Source organism: Macaca mulatta, chromosome 15 (assembly GCF_049350105.2).
Source record: "Macaca mulatta isolate MMU2019108-1 chromosome 15, T2T-MMU8v2.0, whole genome shotgun sequence".
Classification (NCBI taxonomy): Eukaryota; Metazoa; Chordata; class Mammalia; order Primates; family Cercopithecidae; genus Macaca; species Macaca mulatta.
The window spans coordinates 79,615,136-79,634,214 of record NC_133420.1 but is presented as its reverse complement, the minus strand read 5'-3'; the positions used below and the strand labels follow the sequence as shown (position 1 = coordinate 79,634,214).

At 41.5% G+C, this 19,079-nt stretch overlaps 1 protein-coding gene across 4 annotated transcripts in view; it reads right to left on the bottom strand.

The window, feature by feature from the left end:
* The window catches only part of SLC24A2 (solute carrier family 24 member 2), a 271,443-nt gene that overhangs the window by 43,656 nt on the left and 208,708 nt on the right, over window positions 1-19,079 (bottom strand). For all 4 annotated transcript variants that reach the window (XM_015117622.3, XM_077966014.1, XM_015117621.3 and 1 more), the window contains 2 exons: window positions 15,800-15,898; window positions 11,852-11,970 (listed from right to left, as the gene is read on the bottom strand). In XM_015117622.3, the coding sequence (XP_014973108.2) occupies window positions 11,852-11,970; window positions 15,800-15,898 (218 nt within the window). The remainder of the gene's footprint in view (window positions 1-11,851; window positions 11,971-15,799; window positions 15,899-19,079) is intronic.

Sequence of the window (19,079 nt, the reverse complement as noted above, 5' to 3'; positions counted from 1 at the left end):
CTATGCCCTGTCTCCAGAGGAGGAGTCTACAGAGGCAGGCTGGCCTCCTTGAGCTGTGGTGGGCTCCACCCAATTCGAGCTTCCCAGTGGCTTTGTTTACCTACTTAAGCTTCAGTAATGGTGGGTGCCCCTCCCCCAGCCTCGCTGCTGCCTTGCAGTTAGATCTCAGACTGCTGTGCTAGCAATGAGGGAGGCTCTGTGGGCATGGGACCCTCCAAACCAGGTGTGGGGTATAATCTCCTGGTGTGCCATTTGCTAAGACCCTTGGTAAAGCGCAGCATTAGGGTGGGAGTTACCCGATTTTCCAGGTGTTGTGTGTCTCAATTTCCTTTGGCTAGGAAAAGGAATTTCCTTCCCCGTTGCGCTTCCCAGGTGAGGCGATGCCTTGCCCTGCTTCAGCTCTTGCTGGTCAGGCTGCACCAGCTGACCAGCACTGATTGTCCAGCACTCCCCAGTGAGATGAACCTGGTATGTCAGTTGAAAATGCAGAAATCACCCGTTTTCTGTGTTGCTCGCACTGGGAGCTGGAGGCTGGAGCTGTTCCTATTTGGCCATCTTGGGCATGTCCCCTGATATCAATAATTTCTTATTCTTTCAGGCAATATGAATAAATAGAAAGCCTTTGTAAATAAGATGAAAGAGAAAAATTCAGAGCCCTAAGGAGAAAATACGATTTTATTCCAGTAGGCAAGCTTTAAGTAGACTTTCTATCAGAAACAAAGCTGCTAAGCAGGTGTCAAGACTCATAATATTGTGACACCTTAATTCTGTGTTTTGTGCAGAGCTGAAAACAATGGTAGAGTTGGAACTCTTGAAGGTAAAATTACCAAAAATGCACAGTCACACTTTGAAAGAGGGAAATGCTCTGAAATCAACAACTCTTTGCCAAATAAAAGGTGCCTCCCCAGAAACATTCCATAGAACACTCTTCATTTTGTAAGCTGAAATCACAGTACGCATTTCACAAAAGAAATACCTATAAACTCCCACCCAAAACACTGGCTGGCTCAGGAATAGTAAGTTGTTCTCACCTCCATGGTTTCCTAAACATATTGCCTAATTAGTGGGGTCAGCATACTAATGGCCTTCATTATGTCAACGGATTACGAAAATAGAACATTATACTTGAAATTTAAATATGGAAGACTGACCTATAACATTATTCACTACTGGGTTGTGGATCATTTTGGTCTTACAGACTCAAATACCTGACTTTAAAATCTCTAAGTGACACATGGAAAATGAACTTTTGGCACCCTGACACTGTAGTTTAGGACTCGCCAAGCAAGGTGTGCTGTGAGTCACTTCCAAAGCAAACCCGAGTTCTGGGATGGCTTTCCTAAGGGCTCTAAGGCTGAGGATAAAGCATCATTTGCTTTTCCCCTTTGAAAACGGATGAAAACAGGGAGAGTCTGGAAGAAGAAAAACTGTTAGACCACATGACAGAAAACCAGAGAGCTGTATTCAGAAAAGTTCAGTTACTCAACTCTGATGTCAGTCCCTACTGACTGTTATAGACTGAAAGTTTATGAGCCCTCCCTCCAACCCCCAATTCATATGCCCAAACTCCACTCCCTACAGTGTGGCTGTATTCAGAGATGAGGCCTCTAATGAAGTGATAAAGGTTAAATGAGGTAATAAGGGTGGGGCCCTGATTCAATAGGATCATAAGAAATTCCAGAAGGCTTGTGCTCTCTCTCTGTCTCTATGTCTCTCTCTTTCCCCTCAGGGTGCATGTGCACCAAGGGAAAGCCACGTGAAGACATGATGAGACAGCAGCCATTTGCAAGCCAAAAAGGAAGCCATTACCAGAGACTGAATCTGCCAGAATCTTGATCTTGGACTTCCAACCCCCCCAGATCTGCGGGAAAATAAGCTGTTGTTTAAGCCACCAAGTCTATGGTATTTTATTCTGGTAGCCCCAGTAGACTAATACACTGCCCATATGCATGTTTATCTTTTTCAAAGATCTCATTTTTGAATAGATCTTTTTGGCTTTGAAATAAATCATTGTGTTCACTTTATTTTTAAATTGCCCTTTTTGTCCACTTATTCTTTACTGAGCCTTAGAAAGATCTCTTTATCTTTGTTCTTTTAATTTTTCAATGTCTTTGCATTTGTGTATGTATGTGTGTGTGTGTGTGTGTGTATATATATATATATATATATATATATATGTTTTTTTTTTTTTTTGAGACAGAGTCTTGCTCTGTCACCCAGGTGGGAGTGCAGTGGCATGATCTTGGCTCACTGCAGCCTCTGCCTCCCAGGTTTGAGCGATTCTCTTTCCTCAGCCTCCTGTATAGCTGGGATGACAAGTGCCAGACACCATACCTTGTTAACTTTTTTTTTTTGTATTTTTAGTAGAGATGGGTTTTCACCATGTTGGCCAGGCTGGTCTTGAACTCCTGACCTCAAGTGATCTGCCCACCTTGGCTTCCTAAAGTGCTGGGATTACAGGTGTGAGCGACCACACCCAGCCTGTATTTGTATTTTTTAACCAACTAATTCTCTGTACTCTGTTCTTATCCTCTACTTTCCTATCACTTATCTCTTATCCATAAGATAAGTGAAAAAGAGGTAAGTTTACGTGTTTCTTTTTGGAAGGCAATGCCATGTGAGACATTTGTTTTGCCTTCTTGTGAACATCCTAAACCAACAGAGCTAACAGTTAAGTGGAAAACAGACTTTTTTTTTTTTTTTTTTTTTTGAGATGGAGTCTTGCTGTGTTGCCCAGGCAGTGGTGTGATCTCGGCTCTCTGCAACCTCCAACGCCCAGGTTCAAGGGATTCTCCTGCCTCAGCCTCCCAAGTAGCTGGGACTACAGGTGCGTGCCACCACACCTGGCTAATTTTTTGTATTTTTAGTAGAGACGGGGTTTCACCGTGTTAGTGAGGATGGTCTTGACCTTCTGACCTTGTGATCCGCCTGCCTTGGCCTCCCAAAGTGCTAGGATTATAGGCATGAGGCACTACTCCTGGCCGAAAACAGACTTCTTAAAAATAATAAATCTTTGTTTGCCTGGTGGTAGAAAATAATTTACTCCCTTTATAATACCATCATATGGTTTGTTTTATATATAGATGGGAAAAAATCAAGAATTTGGCACCCTAAACACAACATGAGAAGGTTTCATGCACTAATGGCCTCCTGAAAACAACTTAATCTTGGACAAGACTGAACCGAAATCAAGGTTTCAAAATATCTTGCTGTGAGTGATGAAGCTGTCTGGACCTAACTTTTCCAAGAGGCTGAGAAACCATTCTGTAATCATGCAGAATGGCTTCTGAAGAGTCTGGTGGAATGCAACTGTTTTCCCTCACTTTGCATTTTGCTCCAACGATTCTGAGGTGCAACTTATGGATGAGGTGGATTTTTTTCTGTATTGCTAGAGTAAATTGGATTTTGTTGTTTTCATGGGCTTTGTAAATCTGTAAATCTTGCTGATAAAATCCATAAGAGATTTGCTAACATAAAAGCCAACTGGAGAATCATAAAAAATAATTCAAAAACCATTTTCATCATCTTATTATCAACTGGATTAAAATTACTCATAGGAACAGTAATACTAATGGTAGTATTTCTTTCCACAGTGGTAATGGAGTTTTTTCTTTTTTATTAATAGCCCGTAATGTATCTTATGGGAACAATTTAATAGACATTCTTCAAACTCCTTCAGAAAGCACAATGACAAGTGGCATTTTTAATAGCGAGATTCTCAGCGAATATATAATTCTTTGTCAATATTCAAATTAAGGCAGAAACTCTAGAGTCTGATCTGTATCTATTTCATCTTTTAAATGTGTTGAAAGGCCTCTGAGTGCATCTTAAGCAGTTGGTAAATATTTTTCAGGTCATCACATACAGAAACTGGACCCCAGTTTTTCCTGAAAAGTATGTATGTACAGATTAACAGAAAAAAAATCCACTTCAGAAAATGGAACCCATGTGCCAAGGCCTGGTCAGTAAAAAATTCCTAATTTTTGCTTGTTTTATAATTTGTCTTGGGTTTTCTCTGACACTAGTGGATTTCTTTTCTAAGGTAGTCATAGCACTAACACTGTTTGGGTCTTTAAAAAATCCAATCTGGGCTGGGTTATGGTGGCTCACAATTGTAGTTCCAGCACTTTTGGAGATCTAGATAGAAGGATCACTTGAGGCCGGGAGTTTGGGAGTAGCCTGGGAAACACAGCAAGACTCATTTCTACAAAAGATTAAAAAAATTAACTGGGCATTGTGGTGTGCACCTGTAGTCCTATGTACTTGTGAAGCTGAGGTGGGAGGATCACTCGAGCCCAGAAGTTGGAGGCTGCAGTAAGCCATGATTGCGCCACTGCACTCCAGCCTGGGTGATGGTACAAGACCCCAACCCTAAAAAAAACTAAACAGTCCGATGAAGAGTCTTTTGATATTCTTACTTCTTTTACTCTTCAGCTTTGGTATCTCCCCCAGCACTGCTCTTATGTTCTAGTGGTGTCAGACACAAATACACACACCCACTTTTCACCAATGCCTTTACTTCTTGGGTGGCAGAACCTCTTATTATACTTGATTGATGTTCCAGGAGATTGAAAAACCAGGGAAATGCAGTTCTTGCCTATTTTCAAACTTTCAAAATGGTGGACCTGGCTGTTACTCCTTAACTATTTAGAAAGGTGACTTTCTCTTTGGAGGTTCCCAAACCCTGTATTAAACCTCACCACTGCTAAGAACTTAAATGTTTGCTTACTAAGAATAATATTTTAGGGAGAAAGACATCATATGAATTCCAGATACCAAATACTTGGATAATCTCAGAAATCCCTATCTGAGCTAACGTTTTTTGACCAACATTTATTACAGAATCTTCCAAAGAGGGTCTAAAAATCATAGCTGCAACTTTAAACAACAATGACAACAACAATCTGTAATAAACCTTCTGATTTTCATAATGATCTTCCCTCCTTCCTCCCTTCCAACAATCTGCAACAAAACTATTGGTTTCTATAATGACCCTCCCTCCCTTCCTTCCAACAATCTGTAACAAAACTGTTGGTTTTTATAATGACCCTTCCTTCCTTTCGATGGGGTCTCCTCTGTCGCCTAGGCTGGAGTGTACCAGGGTGATCACAGCACACTGTAGCCTCTGCCTCCTGGGCTCAAGTGATCCTCTGACCTCAGACTCCAAAGTAGCTAGAACCACAGGTGCATGCCACCGTGTCCTGCTAATTTTTTGTATTTTTGGTAGAGATAGGGTTTTGTGATGTTGCCCAGGCTAGTCTTGAACACCTGAGCTCAAGTGATCGACCTGCCTTGGCCTCCCAAAACTGGGATTGATTACAGGTGTGAGCCACCATGCCTGGCCATGACATGTTTTTTAAAATCAACCTCAGAGATCTAAATTTAAGAGTAGGAAGATATTTTTGAGCATTTCTTTTTTTAAAAAGAGAAATTAAAAACCACAGTCACTTGCATCCTGTTTCCCCTACTCATTCTTCACTTTGTGACATAAAACTCAAACATTTTTATCAGCATTATGAGGCTTTATAAAAGCAGATCTTAAAAACTCCACTGAGTTTAGGTAAAGATAACAGTATGGAGAAATAAGTCAGAGCTGAATTCCCGAGAAAGGAAGAGCTTAATATGGCAAGGTAATATTTGAATTGTAAAGTGAGAATAAAAGCACTTGCATTTTACACGTTCTCTATCTCTAACCATGTGTTATCTATCTACCTATCTCTGTATCTGTCAATCAATCAATCACATTCCTAGGAATGTGATTTTCTTATATAAATCTGTTTGCCCACAGGTGCATCTGGGAAGCTCTTAGCCAAAGCAGGGACAATTCTGATTTCCCTAAGGACAGAGGGAAATCTTAGAAGTGAAATGAAATAAAAACTGAAACACATAAAAAAAGCTGTCTCATGCTAAGTGAAAATATAGGACACAGTTATTAAAAGTTGAAGTTTTAGATTTTAGAACTAAGGAATTTGCAAGTCTCTCCCCCTTCTACCCTCGTTTGTGAGCATATTTAAAGGGTTTTGATGTGTCACAGCAGCAGGGATTATGATGCAGCAGGCAGGCAGTTTTGCAGTGTATGTGGGCCAAGTGCAAATCACCCATCTAGATTGGCAAAATTGAAATGTTAGAAAATGCTGGGTTCTGGGTGGGAGAGCATATTGCTTTGAATTGTCTTTCAAACATGGCTAAATTCTCAACGTCAAAAATTTGAGAAGGTTGATAAATTCTCAGTGGCATCCCAGATCAGATTTCTCAGTGTTGGAATCAACAACATTGGATCAGCAGTTACTGGGAAAAGATAATTATCACTCAGCCATTTAAAAAGTCATACTATTTCTTGGTTCCACAGAATATACAAATGAAGAAAAAACTTCATTCCTCTGTGAGACAGTATTTTAAAAATGCTCTCCATTGCCACGATAAAGACTGTATGGCAGCACCCTCTCGGAGATGAGGTCACAATGTGAAATTAGTTCACTTGTAAATAGGGTTTTTAAAATGCAGGTTAATTACACAGGGCGGGCTAAACTCTCAGGAGAATAACAGCAATGAGTATGGTGCATGGCGCTCATAATTTCCATTAATAAAGTCAGGATGCACACCCCACTTTTCATGGAGCTTGCTAAAAATACAACTCAAAAGGAAATAAAACTAACAAACAAAATGAAAAGGCATTGAATCATGTCCATGAAACTGTGCTTCAGGTGGCCTGATCATCCTGCATTCACATTTTCCTTCTGGAGGCCCAGCCCTAATTCATCCCATCACCCAGACTTTCCAGCCTGGAAACCTCAGCAGCATCTGCAGCTTCCTTTTCTTCACTTTCCATGACCAAGTCAATACCAAATCTTCCCAATTCTGGCTCAGAAATGGTTCTCAAATCCAGCCATTGCCATTCATACTGCAGCTCATACATGGTCTACCAATAGATGCCTTGCCACTAGCGCTGCTCAATAGCCATTAAAAAAATCTTAGTACTGCTAATAGTAGCACACACCTATGCAGTACTTACAATGTGCCAAGAACTGTTCTAAGAGCATTTATCCTCACAACGGTGCTATGAGACAGACGCCATTATTACCCCTGTTTCACAGAAAGGGAAAATGGATAACAGGTTAAGTCACTTGTTCAGGGTTACACAGCTGGTAAGCAGCAGAGCTAGGATTTGAATTCAGGTGGTCCATCCTCAGTCTGTGTTATAGTGACCAAAGTACACTGCTCCTGTATTCCTTTAACCCATTATTATTTTTAGTAGTGTTGCATTTTTTTGGAAAAGGTAATACAATTGCCTGGTTCAACATTCAAAAGTTATAAAATGGTGCATTTTAAAAAGCTTCCTTTCCATCCCAGTTTCCTACTGCCCAGGGCCCTGTTCTGGAAGCAAGTAGCATGACTAGTTACTTGACAGCATTCCAAGCAAATGCTTATATGCTATTTCCCTTCCCCCTTTTTTTTCAGTGTACAAATATAATATACTGGATACAATTTGGCATATTGCCTTTTTCACTAAACAACATGTATGGGAGGTCATTCCATAGCAGTACATGAAGAGCTTCTCATTCCTTTTTTTTTCTGTTTTTTAAGACAGATGGTTGAAACTAAGGATGGGCAAACTTTTTCTGTAAAGGTCCAGATAGTAAATATTTTAGGCTTTGAGGTCCATATGGTCTCTGTCACAGATGCTGCTATTGCTTCCTTTTTAAAAAAAAAAAAGCTTTAGAAATGTAAAACCCATTCTTGTCTCATGGGTCATACAGAAACAGGCTGCAGGTCAGATTTGGCCCGTGGACCACAGTGTGCCAATCCCAGAACTAACAGGTTCTTACCTCGCCTTCCTTTGTCTAGTATTTTTCTATTCGGATCCCTCTTGACCATTCTAAGATAATTGTCTTTCTATAAAACAAATCTGATGCTGCCACTGCTCCCTCTAAATCTTCTGTACTTCCCCACTCCCGAGAGGGTGAAGTCCAGACTGGTTGGCAGTGCACACAATGTCCTTCATGATACACATACTTCTCCTCTCCTCCACATCTATCACACCAATACATGTCATCATCAGCTCTTTCCCTCAACGCCTGCAACAACCTCTTTGCTCCACTATTGCTATAAACCCTCCTTCCCCCAAATCCAACCTCTAAGACACCATGGCGCCAGGGATCTTTTACAAGTGCAAATCACATCTGCTAACTTCCAATGGCTTCTTGCTGCCCTAGACAGAAGTCAACTTCCCTATCATGATCTACAAGGCCTATCAGCTCTGCTTGGCCCTCCTCTCTGACTTTGTCGCTACCATGCTTCCTCCTTCCACTCTCTCTCCAGCCATACTGATTTTTCTGTTTCTGAAACAAGCTAAGTTTATTTCTGCCTTTGTGGGTGCTGTTCCCTTGGCTGGCTCCTTCTTGAACTTCAGTCTCAGTTCTCAAATGCCATTTCCTTGGAGGCCTTCCCTCATCTCCCAACCCACAGGAGGCTCTCCACTTTCCTTTCATCCTATCACGCTGCTTTGTTTTGTTCATGGCCTTTGTGGACATGTATAATCACATTGGGTTGTGTTTATATTCTCTGCTTTGCTAGAACATGTGGGCATCTCCAGTGCCCAGTACATTGTCTGACACATATTAGATAAATAATCAAAATTTTCTGATTAGATAAACAATGGAAGAAATTCAAGCCAACTTACCTTTTCTAGTAGATATCTCCTTACTCCTCACCTTGTATTTTAGGCTCCAGTTCTATCATCTTTCTCTCTAATCACTAAACACGACTTTCCCTTTTAAGGCTTTACACCTTTGCACATGTTGTCACTTTGGTTATTTCTTTCTTCTTTGAGGGACAAACTCCTACTCACCCATCAACACCCAGCTTGAATGTTGCCTCTTCTATGGAGTTTTTATATCTCCCCTAGTTAGGACCAACTTCTTCCTCTGGCAGGCTCTCAGAGCACTTTGTATAGACCTCTAAGATCACACCAGGTCATATATACCACAAACATTCACTGATTATTATGCCCTGAATGCTCCCCAAATATTATATACATAAAACCTTTTCACTTTACGTACAATGAGCTCCTTCAGGGAAAGGATACATTGAATGGTGTTTTAATGATAAATATGAATACATAATATGAATATCTAGCATCTAACTCTGTAATAAGGGCTTTATGTACTTTATTTCATTTAACCCTTATGATAGCTGCAATGAGGCAAGTACTGTTACTGTCTGTACTTCACAGATGAGGCGACTAAATTACAGCTCAGGGAAGCTAGATAACTTGACCCTGGTGGATCTAGAATTCACTACTAGGCTGTCCTACAGGGCCATGGTGACCTGCAGGCCCAGGTCCTGATTGCGCTTGAGGTCCAGGTCACTTGACTGCAATTGAAGACCTGACTGCTCTTGAACTCTGAGCCTAGCAGGGTGGTGCACAAATCTGTCCCGTTCTCCTTTGTGGAGACCTAGGGGCACAGCTCTGCTCAGAGAGGGGTCATCTAGGACTCTTTTGCTCCCCTGCAGCAAGGTCCTCCCTTGCAGGGGCACAGATGTCCCTCTGTCAGCCAGATGGAGAGGCATGGGGATGAGGCTGCCCTCTGCACACCTGTGATTGTGCCATCCCCAAGGGCAGCCAGATGTCCTTGGGGCCCGCCTCCTGCTGTCACACGCTGCTTATCCATGTGGACATAAACTGCTCTGCCAGCTCACTCTTGAGCTAATGCAAAGGAACCACAGGGCTCTGGGCAGGAAGGTAAGGAGCGTTGAAGGCAGAGGAGACAAGGGCAGAAGGAGCAGCAGGCTCTTTATTCTTTCTGTTAAATTAAGGAACTTTCCTTAGGAAAGAAATACATAATTTCTATCAGAATAAGGGTAACAGGCAACAATTAGCATTTTTTTTTTTCTTAAGTAGTGGCTGCTGGGTTATATTGACTGTAGTCTGGTTTCTATTCGCAGGCACTGTATCACTTTTCAGCTCATTGGGGGAAATTCTGTCTAGAGAGTGCTTTCAGATTTTAGGGTAGTGCTACTCCAAGTATGGTCCTTGGACCAGCAGCATCAGCATCACTGGGGAGCTCATTAGAACTGCAGACTCTAGGCCTCATGGCAGACCTGACAAATTCAGAACCTGAATTTTAATATGACCTCCCCAGAGAATTTGAAAGTACATTAAAATTTGAGAAACACTGAGCTAGGTAAAATGCAAGTTTTAAAATGCTTAATTAACATGCAAGTTTGGGGCTCCAGGTCTTAGAAATTCTGATTCACCTGATCAGGATTAGATCCAGAAATCTAACAAGCACCAAAGGTGGTTCTGCCTATGTTTTGAGCAACTGTGTTCTAGAGGGAGTGGTGGAAATGGTACAGTTGGACAGTCCTGAGATGAAATCTCAGCTCTACCATCTACAAACTAGGTAATCCCAATTAACTATTTCATTGCACTGAGCTTCAGTTTCCTCAACTATAAAATGGAACTACTAGCCGGGTGCAGTGGCTCACACCTATAATCCCAGCACTTTGGGAGGCCAAGGCAAGTGGATCACCTGAGGTTAGAAGTTCAAGACCAGCCTGGTCAACATGGTGAAGCTCCAACTCTACTAAAAATGCATCACAAAAAACAAACAAACAAACAAAAACCAGTTAGCCAGGTGTGGTGGTGCGAGCTACCCCGGAGGCTGAGGGAGGAAAATTCCTTGAACCCAGGAGACAGAGGTTGCAGTGAGCTGAGATTGCGCCACTGCACTCCATGCTGGGTAACAGAGAGTCCGTCTCAAAAAAAAAAAAAAAAAAAAAAAAAAAAAAAAAAAAAAAATGGAGCTACTCATGCCTACACCTTCAGCTGTGAGGTTAAAGGTGATAACATATGTTGATATGGTTTGGCTCTGTGTCCCCACCCAAATCTCATCTCAAATTGTAATCCCCATGTGTTGGGGGGAGAAGCCTGGTGGGAGGTGACTGAATCAGGGGGCAGATTTCCCCCTTGCTATTCTCATGATAGTGAATGGGTTCTCATGAGATCTGGTTGTTTGAAAGCGTATGGCACATCTCCATTCACTCTTTCTCTCCTGCTCTGCCGTGGTAAGACATGCTTGCTTCCCCTTCGCCTTCTGCCATGATTGTAGTTTCCTGAGGCCTCTCAGTCATGCTTCCTGTTGAGCCTGTGGAACTATAAGTCAATTAAACCTCTTTTCTTCATAAGTTCTCTATAGCAGTGTGAAAATAGACTAATACATATGTAAAATGCCTAGTACCAAAGCTGTGGCAAATAGTAGGTATTTGATAAATGTTAGGTTTTACAACTACTAGACTGAACAGTTCAAGTGGTTGTGCCATTGAATAATGGGTTGGGCCAGAGAGTGTTAATTTCAACCACAGGGACAGAGAAAGCCAAAGGGGGCTCACTGAGGTCTGATGGCTGTGGTTTCTCTATTACTTAACACTGACCTTAAAGACACAGAGAAAGGATTAGACTGCAGCAGGTATCAAGCTTTATCATACATTAAAAATCACCTTGGATGCTAATTAAAAATGCTAATTCCTAGTGCTGCTTCCCAGTGATCCTGTTTCATCACACCTAGCATATGGCCCAGGGATCTGCATTTCATCCTCAGGAGATGCTGACGCATGAGTCTTCCAACCTCACCTGGAGAAACAGTGGCTTAAAGAATATTCATATTCATTCAATAAATGTAGAGGTTGCTGCTTATGGGACCCTGGGGTGGCACTGGGAAATACACACAAGGATAAATAAGGCCCTACCTGATTCCTGCACAGCTGAGGGCTGGGGCTTCCAAGGAGAATACAGTGTCTGTGCTGCCACGCTACGACAATAGCCCAGAAGAGCAATGGAGAAAAGCCATACCTGGGCTTCTGCACCTTCAATGTTGTGGGAGAGATTTCCATTTTGTACAGGTTCTGAAGCATCACTGGATGGTGTCATTTCAACATCTGTGCTGTTGCTGGTTGGAAGCTCAATTTTTTCTGTGATATAATTTAAACACACACATACACACACACACACACAGAGAGAGAGAAAGCAAGCAAATGGAATCAATGGGGGTAAAGAGTAATATTGAAAAGAGCTTCTTAAAATGTTGGGCTAAAGCAGAGGATAGTGGTGTCCCAGGGGCGATAAGTCCTAGGGCTGATATTGAGACAAGTGGGAAAGGATTTTTACCGTTCTTCCCCATGTCTTTCAGCATACGGCCTGCCCCCTTAATAGCACCCTGGCTTCCCGCTGTGGCATGACATTTTACCTTGAGGGCCGTATCAGCTCCCATGGTATGCCTTTCTTGAGCCTAGGCAAATTTACCAACTAGCTATTCAGGAAACATGAACATAGACATTTTAAAATGAAAGCCACACCCAATCTACATACTATTGTTTACACCTGGGACTGTACCCTTCAGATATTTTCTTACAGTAATATCTTTTCTTTCATACTGTACTCTGGAAAGGATATTAGCTAGGGCTTCAGGGTCCTAGACTTTACTCTGCTTTGATCAGGCTGCCACCTTAGGCTAGTCCCCTTCTTCCTCTGGGACTTGGGAACCTTATCTGTGAAATAAGGGGGTTCGACAGGTTGACCGCCAAGGGACATTATGTTCAGCTGTAATTCAGGCTCTGTGAGTGGAAACTCTTCCAGTGCCTAGGTGGCCATGGGCAGGGCAGCCTGGTGAATGCTACTTAGCACACTCCACACCTGAGCATCCTATTGCAGGCAAGGCAAGGGGGAGATGGACAAGTAATAGAGGCCAAAGGCTGTGCCATTCCTGAATCAGAGAGAACATTTAGCTAGAGTAAAGCCAGAAGGTCAGCAAGTGCAGATTTGACACTTGAGAAGTGACTCTAGGGTAGTGGTTAAGCACTGGGAGTCTGTAACACTGGGAATCAGGTCTGGCTTCAAATTCTGGATCTACAACTTGTGCTGTTTCACCCTTTGCAAGTGACTCAACCTCTCTGAAGTTCAGTTTCTTCATCTGTAAAATTGGGGTGATGGTAACAATACTACTACTACTATTATTGTTGCTACTACTACCACTAACAAAAACAATATGATCAAAGAGTATTTCTGTAAAGACTAAATAAGAAAATGCATACAAAACACTTAGCATAGTGCCTTGTACAGAGCAACCAAGAAGCATAAACTATTTGGATCCTTATTATAGTGCCTGCCTTTCACTAGAATAATTTTTTTGTCATGACAAAGAGGAGTACCTCCAGGTGATCAATGTTCCAGTACCACTGAGGTCTGCTGGGACTTCATTGGGAGGGAAATTAAAAGGTTCCTATTGAGAGCACACACTCTGGCTGTTTTGGGTCAAATCATGGATTTTGGGATGGAATGAGGCTGTAGTATGCTGTCAGGATTGCTGGGGGTATCAGAATGCTCATCAGTATCAGATCCGAGCAGTATCACCTGCTCATGAAACATGAGAATATGCTTTTTTTTTTTTCCTTCTAGCCGCTTCAGAGGGACTAGACATTTCCATCACTGGTGCTTAAGAAAATAATTTGAGAGTTACATAAAAATTGTTGAGTTTGAAGCAGCCAAATTTTGAAAATCATAGGGAAATATTTATGTTTCTTTATGTATTTAGTTGTGGAATATAGACACATGAATAGATTTAAATATGGAAAACCATAGAAACTCAAATTTACTTTATCTTTCCAAGTTTTTAGTAGTGACAGCGATATGTATGTGGTGATGTGCTATGTGTGGCTATGCCAGTTTATCTTAGTATGCTTGATTCAGTTATTTAAATAAAAAAATATTAAGAACCAGCCGGGCGTGGTGGCTCACACCTGTAATCCCAGCACTTTGGGAGGCCAAGGTGGGTGGATCACGAGGTCAGGAGATCGAGACCATCCTGGCTAACACGGTGAAACCCTGTCTCTACTAAAAATACAAAAAATTAGCCGGACGTGGTGGCGGGTGGCTGTAATCCCAGCTACTGGGGAGGCTGAGGCAGGGGAATGGCGTGAACCTGGGAGACGGAGCTTGCAGTGAGCCGAGATGGCGCCACTGCACTCCAGTCTGGGAGACACAGCAAGACTCTGTCTCAAAAAAAAAAAAAAAAAAAAAAAAAAAAAATTAAGAACCTTGGGTGAATAAAACTGTTTGGAGAAGTCTATTGGCTGATGTGATACAACCTTAGGATCAGCCTGCAATGGTCAAATTGACCCTAGCAACACAGAATACTGGGTAAAAAGGGAGTTAAGATGTCCAAGAACAGAGATGAACAGATGAGCAGAGACTGCCTGCCAGGCATAATACCTAACCTGTGTGTGCACATCTTAGCTTATAAAGTGCTTTTACACAGCAGGCTGAAGGTTCATAATAAAAGAAAATATGAAAATAAATATTGGACTTACTTTGAAAAGCATTAGACACACACTATTTTCTAGTTACAAAGTCATTCGGAGACCCAAGAACATTTTCTAGTTACAAAGTCATTCAGAGACTCAATAACGTGAGAAGAATCCTTGGAATTAAGTGTCCTACCTCCTTAAAAAAGATTAAATCCAAGTCTAAGGTTGGCCAGTCATTAAGAGGAGGACTGGGACTGAGCCCAGGAATCCAAGCTACCTCATTCCATAAAAGACAAGTCAACAAGCGAAGCAGAAAAAATAGCTTGTGTAGTTGAATCTAAACATCACAAACAAAGCTCAACCTATGCAGTAGACTTTCATGGTGTGGTTTTACATTTTTATAGTACAAAAGCAAAATACGCTTATTCTGAAAAACTTTATAGAAGCATAAATAAGCAGAAAAAATATATATAACTCATAATCCCAGCTTTAGGAAGTAACTATTGTTAACATTTTAGTTGACTTCTTTCCAGTTTTTCTTTTCATATCTAATTGCATCTTAACTGTTTCTCAGCCAAAAATTTTCCCTGAGGTAGAAGTTAGGATAACAGGAAAGGCAGAAACTCTTCTATGGAGTGTCAGTATTTTGAGAGCAATGCTGTTGAATTTTGTCTGCAGATAATTTTAGTTACTTGGGTAATAGCTTCGTTTATAGCATAGATCCAGATCAGGTTAAATTTAGTTTGAATTTAGAATAAGAGAGCTATATTATAGTTACAGACAGGAGAGAAGGAACATCATGTTCCAAGTTAAAATAAGATGTCTGAATGTCACAATCTGGTCACACAGGAGCTCTGCAAAAGTCAGTGAAAAGAGACCTGGGGGCTGTTATTGCTGAATTCTTAAAAAACGAGCATCATCTAAGGTTGTATCACATCAGCCAGTAGACTTCTCCAAACAGAGTTTTATTCACCCAAGGTTCTTAATATTTTTTTTATTTAGCATCATCTCAAAAGGACTCTGTCACTCAGTTCAAGAGTGACCAAGTGTGTGCCATAAGCAACGTCACGGGTGTAAAAATCTGGTTACCAGTCAAGATTTACAGAACGGGGACTCTTACCTTTGATTAAACATTAAATGACATTGTGTATGTGTGTGTGTATGCGTGTGTGTATCCTGTTTATGTGGAATCCCTGAAATACAGGGATTTTCTATTCTTGAATGGGGATGACTAGTTAAGAGTTGGTTTTACTTCACGTTCCCCAGAGAATACGTTTACTCTTCTTGGACTTCTTCTAGAGTTACTGGTGACATACTGTGTCCATGTATACCCTGTACACACTAGGGGAAGAGGGACTCATTTCCTGTTGCGCAGGGAAGGTCTGTGCTGCAGCGGTATGTGTCTGCACTGAGTCAGGGGTGCCCACACTGGTCCTGCCTCTCTGCTCCCCTCACTTCCCCTAGGAAAGGTATAAGGTGGATATTTCCCTGCACTCACCCACGTGGTTGGCAGCCCCATTCTGCCGCTCATTCTCATCCACATGACATTTCTTCTTGGCGATCTTGTGGAGAATTGAAGCCTTTTCTCTGAACCTCCCTGAAGCAAAAGAAAGTGGCAGGAAGGAGACACAATGAGAAAGAAGATAAAAAGAGAGTCTCAGGGCCAAGCAGGCATATGGCCTCCTCAGTCACACTGCACTAATAGCATGACCACTCCATTCTGTCCAATCCCAATGCACCAGGACCTTCCCGAAGGGTACTTTCTTGCCTTTGTAGATTTTTCAGCCCAATTCTCTATTTGAGAATCTCTTCTCTCCCTTTCCAGTTGCTCACGAAATTAACAAAAGCACCAAGCAACACTAAAGCTCCCCTATTGCTGAGATCCAAAACAGGTCTAGAGAAACAGAGCTGCTCTGGAGGCATGGCCATTTCTCTGAAATTAAATGCTCATTCCAGACCAGATTTTAACAATGGGCTGGGAAGGAAAGCCAAGCCCAGGGGTCCTTTGATTTGACTTCAGTTTTCAAACATGTTGAGTATCCCTAACTGAAAAAGCCAAAATCTGAAATCTGAAACACTTCTGGTCCCAAGCATTTCACATAAGGGATACTCAACCTGTCTTATAACTAACATTGCTGTTTCTAAATGAGTCAGGAACATGCATCACAGCTTTCCAGATTAGCTGAGTCAGCTGTAATTAAGGCATCAAGAAGGCAACTGATTCCATTTGTGGATTTAGGGCAAGGAAGGATCAACTGAGTGCAGCAAGTAATGGTGATGAGATGCTTTGGGAATGGTGCTGGACATGCATATTTATAGCAGCACAATTCACAGTTGCAAAGTGGTGGAACTAAACCAAATGACCATCAATCAATGAATGAATAAATATATATACATATATATTCTCTCTATATATTCCATCACATATTTATGATGGAGTACTATGCAGCCATAAAAAGGAATGAATTAACAGCATTTGCAGTGACCTGGATGAGATTGAAGACCATTATTTTAAGTGATGTAACTCAGGAATGGAAAATCAAACATCATATGTTCTCACTGATACGTGGGAGCTAAGCTATGAGGATGCAAAGGCATAAGAATAATACAGTAGACTTTGGGGACTTGGGGGGAAGAGTGGGAGGGGGATGAGGGATAAAAGACTACAAATATGGTGCAGTGTGCATATGGGTGATGGGTACACCAAAATCTCACAAATCACCACTGAAGAACTTACTCATGTAACCAAATACCACCTGTACCCTAATAACTTATGGAAAAATAAAAAAAGGTACTAGAAAAAATGCCATTCTCAAAGTAATCATTTTAAACAGCTGTACCACAAGTGCAATGTTTCATTTCTTATTATTGACATAATAGGTAAATGCATGCAATAAGAAAAAAAAAAAAAAAAAGCAAGCAAGCAAAAGTGCAGAGATGAGGGAAACAGCACATTCCTTTTTTTAATCCTTTATTTTCTTCCTTGGGAACATTCAAGGTATAAAAACATTCTCATTTTAAACTGATGATTGCCTAGATTCAGATATAATGAGTGTCTCAAAACACCACAATCCTTCCAGTTTTCCCACTGTGTATTTTTTTGTTGGCTGTGTTCCCTAGCAGCATATTAACAGGGGATCTCATTCTACTTTTTTATTTAGAACCAAACCAAACAAAAATGTTTCTCCTGGAGAGCTTCTTTTCCTAGAAGAAAGCATGGCAGATTGGCACCCACTGCCCGCCTCCGTGGTTTGGAATCATGGCATGTGGTCATAGTGATGACTTGTGTGACTGGCTGGGAGTGACAGCACCTGTAACCTAGAGTCAGATCAATGGACTCCAATGGTGAAAATGACACAAGCTGTGACCCTTTCTGTTCACGGCTCCATTAGTCACAAGCCTGGTCTCTTTGCCACAACAAAGGCAATCTCTAGGACATAAGTACCTTAATTTAGGCAATGAATGTGCACCGTGGAGTACACTCTCAAAAGAAGTAGGAAAGAAAATATTTCATGGAGAAAAGGCATTTGGTGTGTGGCTTGGGTTTCCTAAGGAGTGAGAAAGAAGGATGAGGTGATGGGCACAACTCCATCCCTGAGGAATGTTGAAGGTCAGCATTAGATTCACCACCATGGAAGGTAGCTTGAATTTGATTGTTTCTGTTTAATTTCCAGAGGAAACTCTGGGAAGAAAAAGGGGAAAGAAAGAAATTCTGGAGACTAGGAAAACAAGGTGGTAAAGAAGAACAAGAAAAGAAAGAAAAAAGAGAGAAAAAGGAATGTCAGGATGGAGGAGGCAGGCAGGGGCTATGATTGCCTGGAGGTTGTCCAGGCTGTGTGGATGCAAGATACTTTCCTGGCTGCCAAACCTAGTCTTATCTGAGGACTAGATAAACAGATAAGAGGGAACTTCAGTACTCTGCAGTCCTCAGCCTAAAGAGGAGTTACTTTTTGCAGAAGACAACTCCAAAAAGTCCTAAATCATCTGGTTTTCCATCCAGAAGAGGAAAAAAGGAGGTTCTGAAACTTTATTGGAGATGATGCTTCTACTAATAAAACCATCCCATTGTGGTCTCAGGGTCATTTTTTGAACTAAGAACATCCTGCCACTCTAAGAAATATAGATGATCAATATTCACTGTTTAAAAATTATCTGTAAGATAATAATAAAGCAGGAGAGCATTCAGAAGTGGCAACAAATAGGTCTGGGGAAATAAAACCTAAAATAACCCAACTCAAATAATGTCCTAAAGTCATGAATCATGACAGAAAATATTGGATAGAAACCAGCTAAAGACATATCACTTGTGATTAAAAGAATCTTTTTAGCGTTTAGGTGTGTGCCAGAGAGAAATGATAATAAAAGGGACCCGAAAGCATGGAAACGGAGCCATGCCCTCTGCCAGGAAGCATCTTTCACAACAGTATTGGCCTCTGGCACTCATGGGCTGGTTTTCCCCAAATCTCCAACGAAAATCTAGGAGAACATGGTAGGAGATAACCCCAGAATTGGAATTTTATAGGTTCTCAAATGTCTTACAGGCCAGTGAGACTGCGTGTTATTCTTTTCCCACTGCAACACCTCAGGTTTTCGCACTACTGAACAGTAAGAGGGATTAGCGTTATTTGTGTCCTGTTGCTGCCTTAGGGGCAGCAGGCCAAAGCAGCAAGCCTGGTTGGGAGCTGTCTTCTCCACAGACCTCTTCAACTTCTTCAATTCAACCTCTCCCCTAGATGATTCTTTGTTGCAACTAATATGACCTGGCAGCCATTCCACAT